This window comes from Belonocnema kinseyi, chromosome 3 (genome assembly GCF_010883055.1).
Source record: "Belonocnema kinseyi isolate 2016_QV_RU_SX_M_011 chromosome 3, B_treatae_v1, whole genome shotgun sequence".
In the NCBI taxonomy this organism is placed as follows: Eukaryota; Metazoa; Arthropoda; class Insecta; order Hymenoptera; family Cynipidae; genus Belonocnema; species Belonocnema kinseyi.
Genome location: NC_046659.1, coordinates 102,468,923 through 102,486,967, shown reverse-complemented (window position 1 = coordinate 102,486,967; position 18,045 = coordinate 102,468,923). Strand labels below are relative to the sequence as shown.

General features: G+C 21.0%; 1 protein-coding gene across 1 annotated transcript in view; it reads left to right on the top strand.

The window, feature by feature from the left end:
- LOC117169643 (golgin-84-like) overlaps positions 1-18,045 on the top strand; it is a 44,974-nt gene that overhangs the window by 10,799 nt on the left and 16,130 nt on the right. The window contains exons 3-4 of the mRNA XM_033356121.1: positions 2,272-2,713; positions 11,440-11,644. Of these exons, the coding sequence (XP_033212012.1) occupies positions 2,272-2,713; positions 11,440-11,644 (647 nt within the window). The remainder of the gene's footprint in view (positions 1-2,271; positions 2,714-11,439; positions 11,645-18,045) is intronic.

Below are 18,045 nucleotides of genomic sequence, written 5' to 3'. Positions count from 1 at the left end.
AATACAATTTTTTGTATTAATATATTCTAAATCTTATTCGAATTATATTTATCAATTAAAACGTTGAGGTAACCGAAAAGTGTTAAAAATGTAAAAATTCTTTGAAGTTTGATCATGTTTTTATTGAAATTATAAATAAGTACAGACGAAAACCATTAACATAACATAACAGAAAATAAAAAAAAAATCTTTGAACTACAATTTTTTAATTTAAAATACCAATTTTTTATGGAAAACCCTAATATAACCTAAAAATGTTCAAAGTTATTCAACTTCTTTGAAATCTAATTTAAAACATCAAAATAAAAGGTGGAACTTTCCGCAGAAAAAAACTAATAAAGTTCAACATTGTTAAAAGATTTTAAATCTTATTCAAATTACTTAATGAATTTTGTTTTAAAATACGAATTTTTGCTGTAAAACGCTAGCATAACTTAAAATGCATAATTTTTTTGTAAATTAAAAATACCAATTTTCGACGAAAAACACTAACATAATTTAAAATTTGTTAAGATTCTAAGTCTTATTCAAATTATAACGATTTTTGTTTATAAACAAAAACACCATTTTTGATGTAAAATGCTAACATAACTTAAAATTGTTTAAAGTTGTGAATCTGATTTTTAAAATTAAAAATGACAATTTGCGACAAAAATCACTAACATCATAAAAACTCGTCGAAATATGAATTGCAAATCTTGTTCAAATTATTATAATTTTTATTTCAAATTATCAATTTTTTATTAAACAACTATAAAGTAACCTAAAATTGTAAAAAATTATAAACCTATAAAATCTAATGATTTTTTGAAAACCGATTTATTGAATAAAACTTCAATATATCCTGAAACTGTTCAAAAATTGGATATCTTGTTAAAACTATAATCATTTTTGTTTTAAAATAACGCTAAGATAATGAAAAATTGTTAAAATATTCTAAATCTTGTCCAAGTTATAATGATTTTTGTTTCAAATTACCAATTTTTAGTGTTAAACACTATAACATAACCTAAAATTGTTAAAAGATATAAATAAAAAAAAAAACGATTTCCTGAGAAATACTTTATTATAAGCTTGAAACTGTTCAAAAATTGAAAATTTTTGTTTCAACTATAATTTTTTTTTTCAATACCAATTTTTGGCGTAAAACGATAACATAACATAAAATTGTTAAAAATTTGAGATTTGTCATCGAAATACAGATTTTTTTACTTATTAATCAAAATTACCGACGAAAAGCACTAATATAATAAAAAATTGTTAAAAAATTAAAATAATTATTGTTCCAATTATTATTTTTTAACCCCTATTTCCAGTGGAAAACGATAATATATCTACCCTGAAATTGTTAAAAATTTCAAATCTTATTTAAACTGTGATTTGAAATTATTGAAATTATATGAAATTTTTTGTGTTTTGAACTACCTATTTTTTTGCGTAAAATGCTAACGTAACCTAAAATTGTAAAAAGTTGTCAATCGCATTTAAAATCTAATATTTTTAAAATGAAAAATACCAGTTTCTTACTAAAAACACTTAAAAAATCCAAAATTATTAACAGATCCTAAATATTGTTCAAATTTTAATCATATTTGTTTCAAAACTGGCCATAAATAGACGTTATTACTTAACCTAAAATGGGTAAAAAATCATTAACCTTTAAAATCTAATGATTTTCGTTAACAAAATCAAAATTCTGCTAACAAACGCTAAAAAAACCGATAAACGCAATTTGATCAGAATTTTTTAATAATTGAAATCTTATAATTTGTGTTTAAAAATACCAATTTTCAGTGTAATAAAGCTAATATAACCTAAAAGTTTCGAAATAAAGAAACTTGATAATTTTGAATTGAAAATGCTCATTTCCAGTAACAAAACCTAACATTTAAAAAAATGTTGAGCCTTTTTCGAAAATTTATGATTATTATTATATATTATGATATTTGTATTATAATATTTATATTTTATATTTATATTTTATATTTTACATTTATATTTTATTTTTATATTTTGTATTTCATTTTTATATTATACTTGTTCTTAATGTTAAAATTTTACATTCAAGATACATATAATTGTTTTTTAATTCTGGAAAAAATCAGAAATCATTCTGCCACAAAAAATAATAAAAAAAAAATAATGAAAAAAAATACTTTCCATCTAAAAAGAAAAAATAAAGCCTTTTTTGGGACCACCCTATTGAGTATTACATACCATAAAATAATAAACTAGACCTTTCTTTAAATTTGTCGATATCTGTTTTTTAAGAATCGAAAAATCCAAGAGAAGTAAAGGCTCCACTTCAAGATTTGGAGCACGATTTCACAAGACGAGAAATAGAGAAAGATAAATTTATATCGGATGAGAACTTTACCAAAAAACAATTGCAAATTCTGCAAAAGCATGTTGAAAATAAAAAGGGATTGCTAGATAAACAGCAAACGGATTACCAAAAGGAAATAAATGCTTTGAAGGATAAATTGCAGTCTTTTAGTGTTGAGAGAACGCAATTTTCAAAACGAATATCAGAATTACAATCAAATTTGGAGAGGAATCGCGCCGAATTGACATCTACGAGGTCGGAATTGGAACAGCACAGAGCGAGAGCTTTAAAAACTTTACAGGAAAAAGAAAAATTAATTGTGGAATTGAGAGGAAATGCGAATGCAGGATCGAATGAGGCAACTTCAATGGAATTGAATCAACTAAGGTATTATTTATTTATCTAATATATATTTTTTTAATTATTATTTTTCTTTCTTTTTAAGAAACCTCTTTTTCTTGCTTTTTGTTTATAATTTTAAATGCGAACTGAATTAATAGATTCTAATAATAAAATTCAACTATTTTTCATCGAAACTTAATTTTAAAAAATCTTAAGTTTACTATTTTATTTTTGTTTCAGAATTAATCTTTTTGATTGAAAGTTTTATTGTTTTGTTGAAAATTCGAGTATTTGTATTATTTATTTTTTCATTTGATTTATATTTATTTATTTTTTGAAGCTTCGTCGTTTTGGATTGAAATTTCATTTTTTCATTGCAAAAATAGTAATCTTTTTTGGTCGTAAATTCGACTTTTTAGCAGGAAATTAAACTTTTTGCTAAAGCTTAATATTTTCGGGTTGAAAATCAAACTTTTTTTTTTAATTCGTATTTTTGTCTTGAAAATTCACCTCTTTTGGTAGAAATTTGAACCTTTTTGGTTAAAAACGCAACTGTGTGGTTGAAAATTAATCTGTTTTTTTTTTTATTTAAAATTAATATTTATTTATTTTGTAAAGATTCATAATTTTAGTTGAAAATTTTAATCTTTTGTTGAAAAATCATTGTTTTTTTGTTAAAAAATGTATTTTTAAATTGTAAATTTAACGGTTCCTGTTAAAAATTTATCATTTTAAATAAGAATTCGACTCTTTGGTTCAGAATTGGACTATTTGGGTCAAAATTTGTTAATTTTTGGTTTAAAATATATTTAAAATTTGTAGAAAACTTATTTTTAAACTAAAAATTGAACTATTTCAGTTAAATATTTCTGATTTTTAATTGAAAATTCATCTCTTTGTTTGAAAAATGAACCATTTTGGAGAAATTTGTTTTTTTTTTTTTCATCAAAGATGCATAATTTTAGTTGAAAATTCATCTCTTTTGTGGAAAATTGTGCTATTTTTACAATATTTATTTTTTTTTGGAAATTCATCTCCTTGATTGAAATTTGAACTTTTATGTTTAAAATGCGTTCTTTGTTGGTTGAAAATTAATTTTTCAACTGAAAATGCAACTGTTTGGGGTAAAGATTCATAATTTTAATTGAAAATTTATCTTTTTGTTGGAGAATTGAACTATTTTGGAGAAAAAACATAGTTTCTTGCTTGAAAATGTATTTTTTAACTGAAAATTTAACTATTCCAATTTTAGTTTAAAGTTTATTTTATTGGTCTAATATTAAAGTATTTTTTTTTTTAAATCGGTCATTTTTGTTTGAAAAATTATCTTTCAAACGAAAAATTTAACTATTCCAGTTGAATATTTCACATTTTAATTGATAATTCGTCTCCTTGGTTGAGAATTGTAATATTTTGGAGAAAAATCGTTGCTTTATTTTATAGAAGATGCATTTTTTTAGTTAAAAATTCACCTATTTAGTTGAAAATTAAACTAGTTTCGTGAAAATTTGTTGTTTTGTTCGTTAAACCATTTTTTTCAATTGAAAATGTAACCATTACAATTTGAAATTCATTATTTTAGTTGAAAATGAAAATCTTTTGTTCAAAATTTAGGTTTAAAAATAAAAATTTTGTTTTTTGTTTAAAAACTGATTTTTTAAACTGAAAATTGACTGTTTTTGTAAAAAAATTTGTTTTCTTGAAATGGTGTTCAAAACTGAAAATTTCAATTATTTCAGTTGAAGATTCTACATTTTAAATGGAATTTACCTCTTTACTTGAATATTTTTGTATTTTGTTGAAAATTCATTCATTTATGTTTGAAAACTGATTTTTTAAACTGAAAATTGAACTATTCTGGTTTAAAATTTAATATTTTAATTGAGAATTCATCTCTTTGGTTGAGAATTGAATTATTTCGAAGAAAAATCGTTTTTCGGTAAAAGATAAATTATTTTGGTTGAAAATTAAACTATTTTTGATGTTTTTTTTAACTGATAATTTAAATTTCACAGTTCAACATTAATTATTTTAGTTTTAAATTTGTCTCTTTTATTCAAAATTTAAGTTTTTTTTTATAAAAGGGTTGTTTTTTTGTCTAAAAACTTATTTTTTAAACTGAAAATTGAACTATTTCAGTTGAATATTCATTATTAAATTAAAAATCAATCTATTTGATTAAGAATCCAACTATTTCGTTAAAAATGCTTTTTTTGTCTTTGCTGAAGACTAATAATTTTAGTTGAATATTCATCTCTAGTTTGAAAATTGGACTATTTTGGACAAAATGAATTGTTTTTCCGTTCAAAATTAATTTTTTTAACTAAAAATTTAACTGAAAATTGAAGATTCATAATTTTGGTTGAAAATAAAAATATTTTGTTAAAAAATTTTTGTTTTTTTTTTTTGTTAGAAAGCGTATTTTTTAAATTTAAAATTTATTATTTTAATTGAGAATTGCACTTTTTGGTTGAGAATTGAACTATTTTTTGAGAAAAATTGTTGTTTTTTGTTTGAACACGAAATTTTTGAACTGAAAATTGAACTGTTTCAGTAAAGATTCATAATTTTAGTTGAAAATAAAAATATTTTGTTAAAAAATGATTGTTTTTTTTTGTTTGAAAGCGTATTTTTAAAATTTTAAATTTATCATTTTAATTGAGAATTACACTTTTTGGTTGAGAATTGAACTATTTTTGAGAACAATGGTTGTTCTTTGGTTGAAAATTTAGTTTTTAACCGAGAATTTACCTATTTCTGTTGAAGATTCATGATTTGAGTTGAAAATTCACCTCTGGTTGAAAATTTAAGCATTTTGTTGAAAAATGGTTCATTTTATTGTTTTAAGAAGAATTATTTTAGTGGAAAATTCGTCCCTTTGTTAAAAATTGAGCTATCTTGGTGAAAATTCGTAGTTTTTTTAGTTCAAAATAACTGAAAAAATTAATTCTTCCAGTTGAGCATTTAATAATTTAGTTGTAAATGCATATATTTTGTTCAAAATTGAAGTGTTGGTTGAAAATTTAACTGTTTTGTTAAAAAAATCGTTGTTTTTTGTTGTAAATGTATTTTTAAACTGAAAATTTAAATATTACAGTTGAATATTCGCTATTTTAGTTTAAAAATCATTGTTTTTGTTCAAAATTTGATAATTTTGTTCAAAAATGATTCTTTTTTTGTTTCAAAACTTATTTTTGGAACGGAAAATTAAACTATTTAGTCGAGCATTCATTATTTAGATTGAAAATCCATCTCTTTGGTTAAAAATCTAACTAGTTCGTTAAAAATTCGTTTTTTGTTTTTGTGGATGTCTAATTTTATTTTTAAATTAGTTTCTTTAGTTGAAAATTGAACTATTTTTGTATAAATTCATTGTTTTTTTTCATAAGAATGTAATTTTTAACTGGAAATTTATTTGTGCCAGTTGAGGATACAAATTTTTAATTGAAAATTCATATCAGGTAGAAAATTGGACTTTTTCGTTCAAAAATTTGTTTTGTTGAAAATTTGTAACTTTGATTGAAAATTCATCTCTATGGTGGAAAATTTAAGTATTTTCTGAAAAATCGTTTGTTTTTTGGTTATAAATCTGTATTTTAACAGAAAAATTAACTCTATCAGGTGATAATTTATCCTTTTAGTTAAATATTCATATCTTTGATTAAAAGTTTAAATTTCTCTCTAAAAAATAGTTTTCTATTCTTTTTAAATTATAACTTTTATTAAAAATTCATCTCTCAAGGTGAAAATTCAACTATTTTTGTAAAAAATCGGTGTTTCCTGGATGAGAATGTATTTTTTAATTGAAAAATTAAACTATTTCAGTTGAAGATTCGGTTGAAAATTCAACCGCTTGATTGCAAGTTTAACTATTTTGTTGAAAATATATTTTTTTCTTTGGTGAAGATTCATAAGATTCATATTACAACCGAAAATATTTTAATTTTAAATAAATCAATTGCAATTTTAAATACATTAATTTTTAAGATTCATTATTTAGAATGTTTATGGTTTAAAAAAATGAAATTTTTTATGTTTTTGTAGAATAGTTCAATTTTTACAATTTACAATTGAAAATTCTGCGATTTAAGCGAATAAGTGATTAAAGTTAATTAATTAATTATTGATTCATTATAAATTATTAAGGATTGTTAAGAATTATAAATTAATTAATTGAAAAATAGTATATATAGACTACAAATCCCAAAATACTCTCAATCTAAAATGACAAAAAATATTCAAATTTACATCCTTTTAATACTTTTACTGCTAGATACTTGAAATTAATATTCTTTTTCTACTGCTTTCCTTCATAACTAAAATTATTGTAATATAAATATTACATACTTTTTAAAATTCGAATAACCGACATTGACTCCTTACAAATTTTGAAAAAATTGCAGCAAAATAATGAGGATTCAACTTTTTTCGCCCTTTCAGTTAATGGCAATATTAAAACAGGGTGAGCTTTTAACAAAAATGTTAAATTTTGTACAACAAAGTAATTCAATCCTCGACAACAAAAAAATGGTGAATTTTGAACTGGAATAATTAAAGTTTTGTTTAAAAAATAATCTTTGAAGCAAAAAACAAAGACTTTGTCCGAAATATTTAAATTTTCAACCAAAGAGATGGAGTTTCATTTAAAATGATGAATTTTCAACTGAAATAGTTTAATTTTTCAATTAAAAAATACATTTATAACCAAAAAAAATAACGATTTTTCACGAAAATATTCAAATTTTTAGCTAGAGGTGAATTTTTAATAAAAGTTATAATTTAAAAACAAAAATAGAAAACTATTTTTTCGAGAAATAGTTAAATTTTTAATGAAAGATGTGAATTTTTAACTAAAATCATAAATCATCATCTGTTAGAGTTAATTTTTCAGTTAAAATACAGATTTATAACCAAAAAACAAACGATTTATCAGAAAAATACTTAATTTTTCTACCAAAGAGATGAATTTTTAAAGTTAGAAATCTTCAACAAAATAAAAAACATATTTTTAACGTGATAGTTCAATTTTCTACCTGACATAAATTGTCAATTAAAAATATGTATCCTCAACTGGCACAAATAAATTTCCAATTGAAAATTACATTTTTACGCAAAAAACAATGCATTTTTACCAAAGCAGTTCAATTTTCCGTTCAAAAAATAAGTTTTCAAACATAAAAGAATCATTTTTGAAAAAATTAATTGAATTTTGAAAAAAGCAATGATTTTTTAACTAAAATAGTGAATTTTCAACAGTAATAAATAAATTTTCAGTTTAAAAATACATTTATGACAAAAAACAAGAATTTTTCAACAGAATAGTTAAATTGTCAACCAATACTTCAATTTTGAGCAAAATATATGAATTTGCAACTAAATTAATAAATTCTCAACTGGAAGAGTTAAATTTTCAGGTATTTTTAACCAAAAAACAACTAATTTTCAGCAAGATAATTCAATTTTTACTAAAGAGGCGAATTTTCCATTAGAATAATTCTTATTAAAACAATCAAATGAAAAAATTTTCAACAAAGTGCTTCAATCTTCATCCAGAGGTGAATTTTCAACTAAAATCATGAATCTTTAACAGAAATAGGTAAAATCTCAGTTAAAAACTAAATTTTCAACCAAAGAACAACAATTTTTCTCAAAAATAGTTCAATTCTCAACCAAAGAATGTAATTCTCAATTAAAGTGATAAATTTTAAATTATAAAATTTAAAAGAAAGGAAAAAGAAAGAAAATTATAAATACGCTTTCAAACAAAAAAACAATGATTTTTTAACAAAATATTTTTATTTTCAACTAAAATTATGAATCTCAACTGAAATAGTTCAATTTCCAGTTTACAAAATAAGTTTTCAGACAAAAAACATCATTTTATAAAAAAAAACTTACATTTTGAACAAAATAGATCAATTTACAAGTAAAATAATTAATGTTGAACTGTAAAATTTAAATTTTCAGTAAAAAAAACACAAAAATAGTTTAATTTTCAACCAAAATAATTCAACTTCTATCAAGAACGATTTTTCTCAGAAACAATTTAATTCTCAACCAAAAAGATGAATTCTGAATTGAGATGACAAATTTTTAACTAAAATAGTTCAATTTTCAGTTTAAAAAATCAGTTTTTAAAGAAAAACAACACTTTAATTTTTGAACTTAAATCTTGAAAAAAATATTTGAATTTACAACTAAAATAATAGTTTTTAACTGTAATGATTACATTTTCAGTTTAAAAAAAAAACTTTTTAACGAACAAAACAAAAAATTTTCACGAAACTAGTTTAATTTCCAACCAACTAGATGATTTTTTAACTAAAATAATGCATCTTCTATAAAAAAAACAACGATTTTTCTCCAAAATAGTACAATTCTCAACCAAAGAGACGAATTCTCAATTAAAATGTTAAATTTTTTAACTGGAATAGTTAAATTTTTCGTTTGACAGATCAATTTTCAACTAAAATGATGAATCTTCAATTGGAATAGTAAAATTTTTAGTTAAAAAATACATTTGCAAGCAAGAAACCATGATCTTTATCCAAAATAGTTCAATTCTCCAGCAAAAAGACAAATTATCAATTGAAATTATTAATCTTTACCCTGAATAGTTGCATTTTCAGTTAAAAAATTAATTTTTAACCAACAAAGAACGCATTTTAAATGTAAAAGTTGAAATTTCAATCAAAGAGATAAATTTTCAACTAAAATAAGAAATCTTGAAGTATTTGGTTAAAATTTGAACTATTTTGGATGAAAATTTGTTGTTTTTTTTGTTAAAAATAACTGAAAATTTAACTCTTCCAGTTAAGCTTTAATTTTTTTAGTTGTAAATTCATATACTTTGTTCAAAATTTAATTATTTGGTTTAAAAATGGCTGCTTTTATTTGAAAACTTATTTTTTAAACTTAAAATTAATCTATTTCAGTTGAAGATTCAAAATTTAATTTAAAATTTCATCTCTGCTTGAAAAAATTAACCATTTTGTTACAAATTTTTTTTTGGGTCAAAGTAGAATAATTTTAGTTGAAAATTGATCTCTTTGGTGGAAAATTGAACTAATTTAGGTGAAAATTCATTTTTTTGGGGTAAAAATTTATTTTTCAATTGAAAATTTAACTATTTTTCTTAAAGATTCCTTATTTTAATTGAAAATGCATCTCTTTGATTGAAAATTGAACTTTCCTGTATAAAATTCGTTCTTTGCTGGTCAAAAGTTAATTTTTTAACTAAAAATTTCCCTATTCCAGTTGAAGATTCATCATTTTAGTTGGAAAAACATCTCTTTGGTTGAAAATGCATCTATTTTTGTGAAAATTGTTGTTTTTTTTTTGTTGAAATAGTATTTTTAACTAAAAATTTAATTATTTCAGTTAAGGTTTCTTTATTTTTATTGAGAATTTATTTCTTTGATCTAATATTTAAGTATTTTGTTCAAAAATCGTTCTTTTTTGGTAGAAAACTTATTTTTTAAACTGAAAATTTCACTATTATATTTTAAAATTGATCATTTTAATTAAGAATTTGTCTCTTTGGTAGAAAATTGAACTATTTTGTAGAAAAATCGTTGTTTTTTGATAGAAGATGAATTATTTTGGCTGAAAATTTATCTATTTGCTTGAAAATTAAACTATTTTGATGAAAAATTTTTCTTTCGTTGGTTAAAAATGTATTTTTTAAGTGAAAAATCCTCTTCTACAGTTGAACCTTCATTATTTATGTTTTTAATTTGAAATATATTTCTTTGATAGAAAACTGGACGATTTCGCTAAAATTGCTTATTTTGTTTTAAATTTATAACTTTTATTGAAAATTAATTTCCTGGTTGAAAATTTAAGTATTTTGGTGAAAAATCGTTGTTTTTTTTGGTTACAAATGTATTTTTTAACTGAAAATTAAACTTTATTAGTCGAAGATACATTATTTAATTCGAAATTCATCTCTTTGGTTAAAGCTTTAAATATTTTCGTTAAAAGTCTTTGCTTTGTTTCAAAGTTCATTTTTCAAACAAAAATTTTAATATTCTAGTTCTAGATTGATCATTTATCTTTTTGGTTGAGGATTCAATTGTACAAAAATCAACATTTGTTGTTAAAAACTCACTCTTTTTTAATATTTCCATTAATTTTTAATAGAAATTTATGATGGATTATATAATTTATAATTTACATTATTTTTAATGGAACTAATTTTCAATTTAATCAAAATTTGTAGGAAAAAATTTCGTTTTTTGTTTAAATTTTAAAAAGTGCATTATAATTATATTGCAATAATTTTTATATTGAAGGATACCAGATAAAAAACATTTAAATTTAAATGTTCTATTATTAAAAGTATTCAAAGGATTCTCTAGATTTCTATTTGAATGGATTTTATTTCAAAAAAATTAAATTTAGAATTTATAACGTTATTATTGTTATAAACAATGATTGTTTAAACTTTAATTAGGATCAAATATTAATATAATAAATTAAAATAATAAAATATTTCATTAGGATCAAATAAAAATTGTAATCTTTCCCTAAAAAGAAAGCAAAAACTAAAACTCGAAATAACAAATTTTAAATAAACAATTTTAATCTAAATTGTTTTTCTAAATCACACTTAGAAACTTCCGTCAAGATTTCCAGAAATCAATAATATATCTATTTTTTTCGATTTGCTAAATTATTTTAAAAATTGGCGACTTTTTTTTATTGATCTTACTGTTTTTTTAATTTTTTACGTTAGTTTTTTTATCTTTAATATAATAATTGGGTTTTAGACAAGAGCGTGATGTTCTTAGAGAGGAAAATGAGCAAATTTGCGAACAGTTGAGACTCGCTCGAGAGGAATTGATAGCTGTAGATTTAAAATTAGAAAAAATGAGACAAAGGGCCATTGATGTCAGCAAACAGGCTCAAGATGCGATTGCAGTCGAAAGAAGGAAACGAATCGACGCTGAAGAAGATGCGAGAATTCATACAGAGGCAGGTGTTTAAAAATTTTTTTTTAATGCAAATTTAGAATATTTTGAATATATTCCTATAATTTGAAGAAATTTGAAACATTTTATCGTATTTTTAAATGTTTAAAGTTATTTTCAAAATCTTTTGATTTGAAATATTTCAGTGAATTTTTATCAATGTATTTTATTACATTTTCTCAGAATTTCAGAAAATATCGTGATAATATTTCACAGGATTTTATCATATTCTAGAATATTTCAAAGAATTTATTCACGAGAACCGAGGATTTTTTAGGATTTCAAAAATTTGAAATTATTTTTTGGAAATTAGCCTGCATTCTATTAATTTTGACTGAATTCTATTAAATCTTTGGAATTCTTTTTAAATATTTAACTATTTTTTATTTAATTGATCCTGAAGATCAATTGAAAAAATTGATTTTAAATATTTTAATACATTTTTTTCAAATACTTGGACATTTTCAAGAGCTCTAAAAAATTGCAAGGGATTTCAAAATATTTTAAAGGATTTAGGGTGCTTTAAAAGATTTCTAAGAATTTTTAAGAGCTGAAAAATCCATTTTTTTTTTATAGAAAATTTAACTATTTCAATTCTCGATGAAAAAATATATTTTTTTAGATAAAACATCAACTGATTGATTGAAGTTTTAATTATTTAAAAACAAAATAGTATTTATGGTTGAAGATTCTTCATTTAGTGAAACTTTCACTATTTTGTTGGACATTTATTTATTTTTGTAAATTTTTTTGTTTGAGGAAATTATTATTTTTTACTTTGAAATTGATCTATTTGGCTGAAAAATTAACAATTTTGTCAAAAAATCGATGTTTTTTGTTTGATAATTTATTCGTTGGTTGAAACTTTATTTTTTAACTAAAAATTTAACTATTCGAGTGAAAGATTCATATCTTCGCTTGAAAATTCATCTGTTTGGTTTAAAATTTAGTTATTTTGTGAATTTTTTTTGTTTGCTTGTAAATTTAATTATGCCATGTTTGGTTGAAATTTTAATTTTTTTTTGTTGTTGAAAATTGAACTATATAGTTGAAATTGTTTTTTGGAATTCATCCTGCATTCTATTAATTTATACTAAATTCTTTTAAATTCTTTGGAATTCTTTTTGTATATTTAAAAAATTTTATCTAATTTATCCTGAAGATTAATTGAAAAAATTGATTTAAAATATTTTAATTTTTTTTTTAAATACTTGGGCATTTTCAAGAGCTCTAAAAAATTCAAAGGGATTTCAAAAGATTTAAAAGTATTTAGAGTATTTTAAAAGATTTCTAGGAATTTTCAAGAGCTGGTAAATCAATTTTTAAAAAGTTTTTCTTCAATTTATCTTAAAGTCTTTGAATCACTTTAAATTCTTAGGCATTGTATTAAATTCTTTAATTTTTTTTTTTTAGTTTTTGTAAACTCATTTCCAATTTTCTCAATTCAGTGAATTTTTTATGTTTGAATATTATTTTTAATATTTTTTACAATTCATTTAAATTGTTTTGTAATCATTAATCGCTGTTTTGTAATCATTAATCGCTCATTAAAAGATTTGAAGTTTTTTTTATTTCACCCTGAATTCTTTTTTAAATTCTTCGGAATTTTCTTTAATTTTTTTATTTGCCTGATTTTTTTCCGAAGTTATTTAGTTTTATGTAATTGAATGGATTTTTAAAATTCTTTTTTAGTTAAAAATTAATTTTTTTAACTGAAAACTTATTTTTGGAACGGAAAATTGAATTATTTCAGTTGAACATTCATTATTTAGATTAAAAATCTATCTCTTTGGTTGAAAATCTAACTGATTCGTTAAAAATTCGTTTTTTGTTGTAGATGCATACTTTTACATTCAGATTAATTTCTTTAGTTGAAAATTGAACTTTTTTTCTGAAAATTCATTGTTTTTCGTGGAAAAAATGTAATTTTTAACTGAAAATTTATTTGTGCCAGTTAAAGATACATATTTTTAATTGAAAATTCATATCAGGTAGAAAATTGAACTGTCAAGTTAAACATTTTTTTTGTTTTGTTGAAGATTTATAACTTAAAAAATCCATCTCTTTGGTAGAAAATTTAAGCATTTTTTGAAAAATCTTTTTTTTTTGTTAAAAAAGTATTTTTTAATTGAAAAATTAAACTATTTCAGTTGAAGATTCACCATTTTAGTTGAAACTACATCTCTTTGGTTTTTCGAATTTTAAAAAGTATATAATATTTATATTACAATAATTTTAATTATGAAGGATGCTTTTTAATTTCAAGATTCTAGTATTAAAAGTATTCAAAGGATTTAATTTTGAACATTTTTGGTAATTTTAGATTGAGAGTATTTTGGGATATGTCGTCTATATATAATATTTTTTATTTAATTAATTTATAATTCTGAACATATAATGAATAATATATAATGAATAATAATGAATAATAAAATATAAAATAAAATAAAAAAAAATAATAAAATAAAATAAATAATGAATAATATATAATGAATTAATAATTAATCAATCAACTTGAATTACTTATCCATTTAAATCGCAGAATTTTCAATTTTAAATTGTAAAAATTGAACTATTCTAAAAAAGACTTTAAACTTTTTTATCTTTTTAAACTATAAACATGCCAAATAATGAATCTTAAAAATTGATGAATTTAAAATTGCAATCGATTTATATAAAATTAAAATATTTTTTGGTTGTAATATCAACTTTTGCATTTATCATCAAATATTAATCTTTTTTACATAAAAATTCATTTTATTTCTAGAAAATTCAACCGCTTGATTGCAAGTTTAACTATTTTTTTGAAAATACATTTTTTCGTTGGTGAAGATTCATAATTTTAGTTGAAAACTCAAGTATTTTGTTGAAAAATCATTGTTTTTTTTGGTTAAAAATGTATTTTTAATTGAAAATTGAACTATTCCAGTTTAAAGTTTGTCATTTTATTTAATAATTCGTCTCTTTTGTTGAAAACTGAACTATTTTTGATAAAATCGTCTTTTTTTTATAAAAAAAAAACATTATTTTAGTTAAAAATTGATCTATTAGGTTGAAAATTAAAATATTTGGTTAAAAATTCATTTTTTGTCAGGATACATAATTTTATTTGAATATTTCAGAATTTTGTGGAGAAATTGTTTTTTTTTTGGTTTAAAAATGTATTTTTAAAATAAAAATTTATCATTTTAATTGAAAATTCTACTCTGCTTGAGAATTGAACTATTTTGGAGCAAAATTACTATTCTTTGTTTGAAAATTTAGTTTTTAACTGAGAATTTACCTATTTCAGTTAAAGATTCAAAATTTAAATTGAAAATTCATCTCTTCGGTGGAAAATTGAACTATTTTGGGTGAAAATTCTTTGATTTTTTGTTCAAAATTTATTTTCCAAATGAAAATTTAACTATTTTTGTTAGACATTTATTATTTTAGTTGAAAATGCATCTCTTTAATTGAAAATTAGACTTTTATGTTTAAAATTGTTATTTGTTGGTTGAAATTAAATTTTTTAACTGAAGATTTCCCCATTTCAGTTGAAGATTCAGAATTTTACTTGAAAATTCATCTCTTTTGTTGAAAATTAAAGTTATTTTTTTGAAAAATGGTTGTCTTTAGTTTGAAAACTTATTTTATTAAAGGAAAATTAAAATATTTCAGTTGAAGATTCATTATTGGAATTGAAAATTAATCTCTTTATTTCAAAATCTAACCATTTCGTTAAAAATTCGTTTTTTTGTTGTTTTTTGTTGTTGTTGAAGACGAATCATTTTCATTGAAAATTCAACAGCTTGATTGGCTGTTTAAATGATTTGTTAAAAATTCGTATTTATGGTCGAAACTTGAAGATACTGAATTTTAGTTTTAAATTATTTTTTTGGTTAACAATTAATTTTTGAAACTGAAATTTTTTGTTTCTATTTTTGGTGAAAAATTTTTCTTAGTTGGAAATTCATGTATTTTTTTAAATTAATCTTTTCACTTGAAAATTCATCTATTTGGTTGAAAATGTAACTATTTTGTTTAAAAAAATCGTTTTTTGCCTAAAAATGTATTCGTTGGTTGAAAGTTTACTTTTTAATGAAAATTTAACTATTCCAGTTGAAGATTAATACTTTTCTTTAAAAATCTAACTATTTATTTAAAAAATTAGTTTTTTGTTGTTTTTTTGTTGTTGAAGATAAATCATTTAAATTGAAAATTCATCCCTAGTTGAAAACTGAACTACTTCGTGAAAAAATTCATTTTTTTATTAAACATGCATAATTTTCATTGAAAATTCACCTCTTTACTTCAAAATTGAACTATTGTGGTGAAATATCGGTGTTTCTTTGCTTAACATTTATTTTCTAATATAAAATTTAACTATTTCAGTTTAATATTCATCATTTTAGTTGAAATTCCATCTCTTTAGTTTAAAATTGAACTATTTTGATGAAAAATCGTTGTTTTTTTGCTTGAAAATGTACTTTTTACCAAAAATTCATTTCATTTCATTCTTAAATTTTTTTAGTTTTCCTAAACCCATTTCCAACTTTCTCAATTCAGTGAATTTTTCATATTTGAATTATTTTGAACTCACTTGACCTTTTTAAAAATTGAGATTCATTTTTTATTAATTTGCTCGAACTCTTTTTAATTCCCTTGAATTCCTCTAAATTTGATTATAATCAGTGCAGTTTTTGTCGATTTTTATATGTTTTCCAATTTATTAAAAAAAATTTATATTTAATTTGAATTGTTTTATAGTCATTAATCGCTCGTTTGGTTAGAAATTAGTAGGATTTCAAAGATTCGAAGAGATTTAACGTTTTTTTTTACTTCGCCCTGAATTATTTTTTTATTTTTTGGAATTCTCTTGAATTTGTTAATTTACTTGATTTCTTTTCTTCTAAAGTCACTCAATTTTATGCAATTGAATGGATTTAAAAAATTGTTTAAAGTTTTTAAGCATTTTATTAAATTCTCCTGAATCCCCTTGAATTGATCTAAGCTCTTTTCAAACTTGCTTAATCCAATGAAATTTTTTCCTATAAAAAAAAATAAAAAATTTTCCCATTAAAGGTTATTAAATAATTAGATATATTGTGAAATCATTAAGTTTAATAATATTATGATATAAATTATAACGAAAAATGTTACTTAAACATAAAGTTATCATAAACTAAATTATAATTAATAAAATTTATTATTTTCATGTTCTAATTATAATAATAATTGAATGGTAAAAATAACTGATCATTTTTATATTAAAATAAAATAATGTCGAATTTTTATTTAAATCTAATTTAATAAAAATGTACTTACTCTACTATTTAATATTGAAACTATATTAATTTTAAATTTTACATAAGTCAGTCATTAACAAAATGCTTGAACGGCTTCGTTATAATAATATTGTAATGATTTTTATATTTGCAAATTATAAAGCTTAAACATATTATGTTATTCATGCTAATAATTTTTTATAATACTATTATATTCATATTTTACACTTTAAAATTATTTACAAAAAAAAATTAAATGTAATTTTAATAAATTTTTGATTGGCTTAATCAGTGTTACAAGAATAATTATTTTAAGTTTTTTCTGAAAATCTCATTTGCTTAAATAATATAAAAGATTATTAAATTAATAGATATATTGCGAAATCATTAAGTTTAATAATATTATTATATAAATTATAGTTAAAAATTTTATTAGAACGTAAAGTTATTATAAGCTAATTTAGAATTAAATAAATTTATTATACGAATGTTGTAATTATCTTAATGATTAAATATAATTAAATATAATTCAAATTTAGGTAAACTTAACAAAATTAACAAAATACTTTAGGTAGCAAAATTCTTTAGGTTCAAAAAAAAATGTTTTTCGATTTTTTAATTTGAAAAATGTGCTTTAGGTGAAAATTCAAAAATATTTTGAATCATCAAGTATTTCGTTAAATTTAGAAAAAGAGTAGAAGATTTTAAAGCAACATGTTTCAATTTGGTAGCGTTAAAAAAATTAAACCATAAAATTCTATAAATATTGCGAAGATTTAAGGGGAATAAAACAGATTTTTAAACTGCAGAAGATTTTAAAAAATGCAGATTTATGTGAAAGTTTTTAAACAAAAAAAACCGAGACGTTAAAAACGCAGACGTCTGGACACTATTTTTTTTAAATTAAAAATTGTTGAAAAAATATGTGGAAAAATAACGTTGAAATGTCTCAAGTGAATAAATAAATGTTATTCAAGTTCCTAGGAAAATTAGGGATATTTTGAGGTAGCGTTTTACATTTTAATTCAATTTTCAAAATTTCACGAAAAATTCCAGTCAGATAAAAATATTTCTACGAATTTAAGAGGTATTGTATACATATTTAATTTTAAAATGGCTCGAACTTTTCCTATTATTT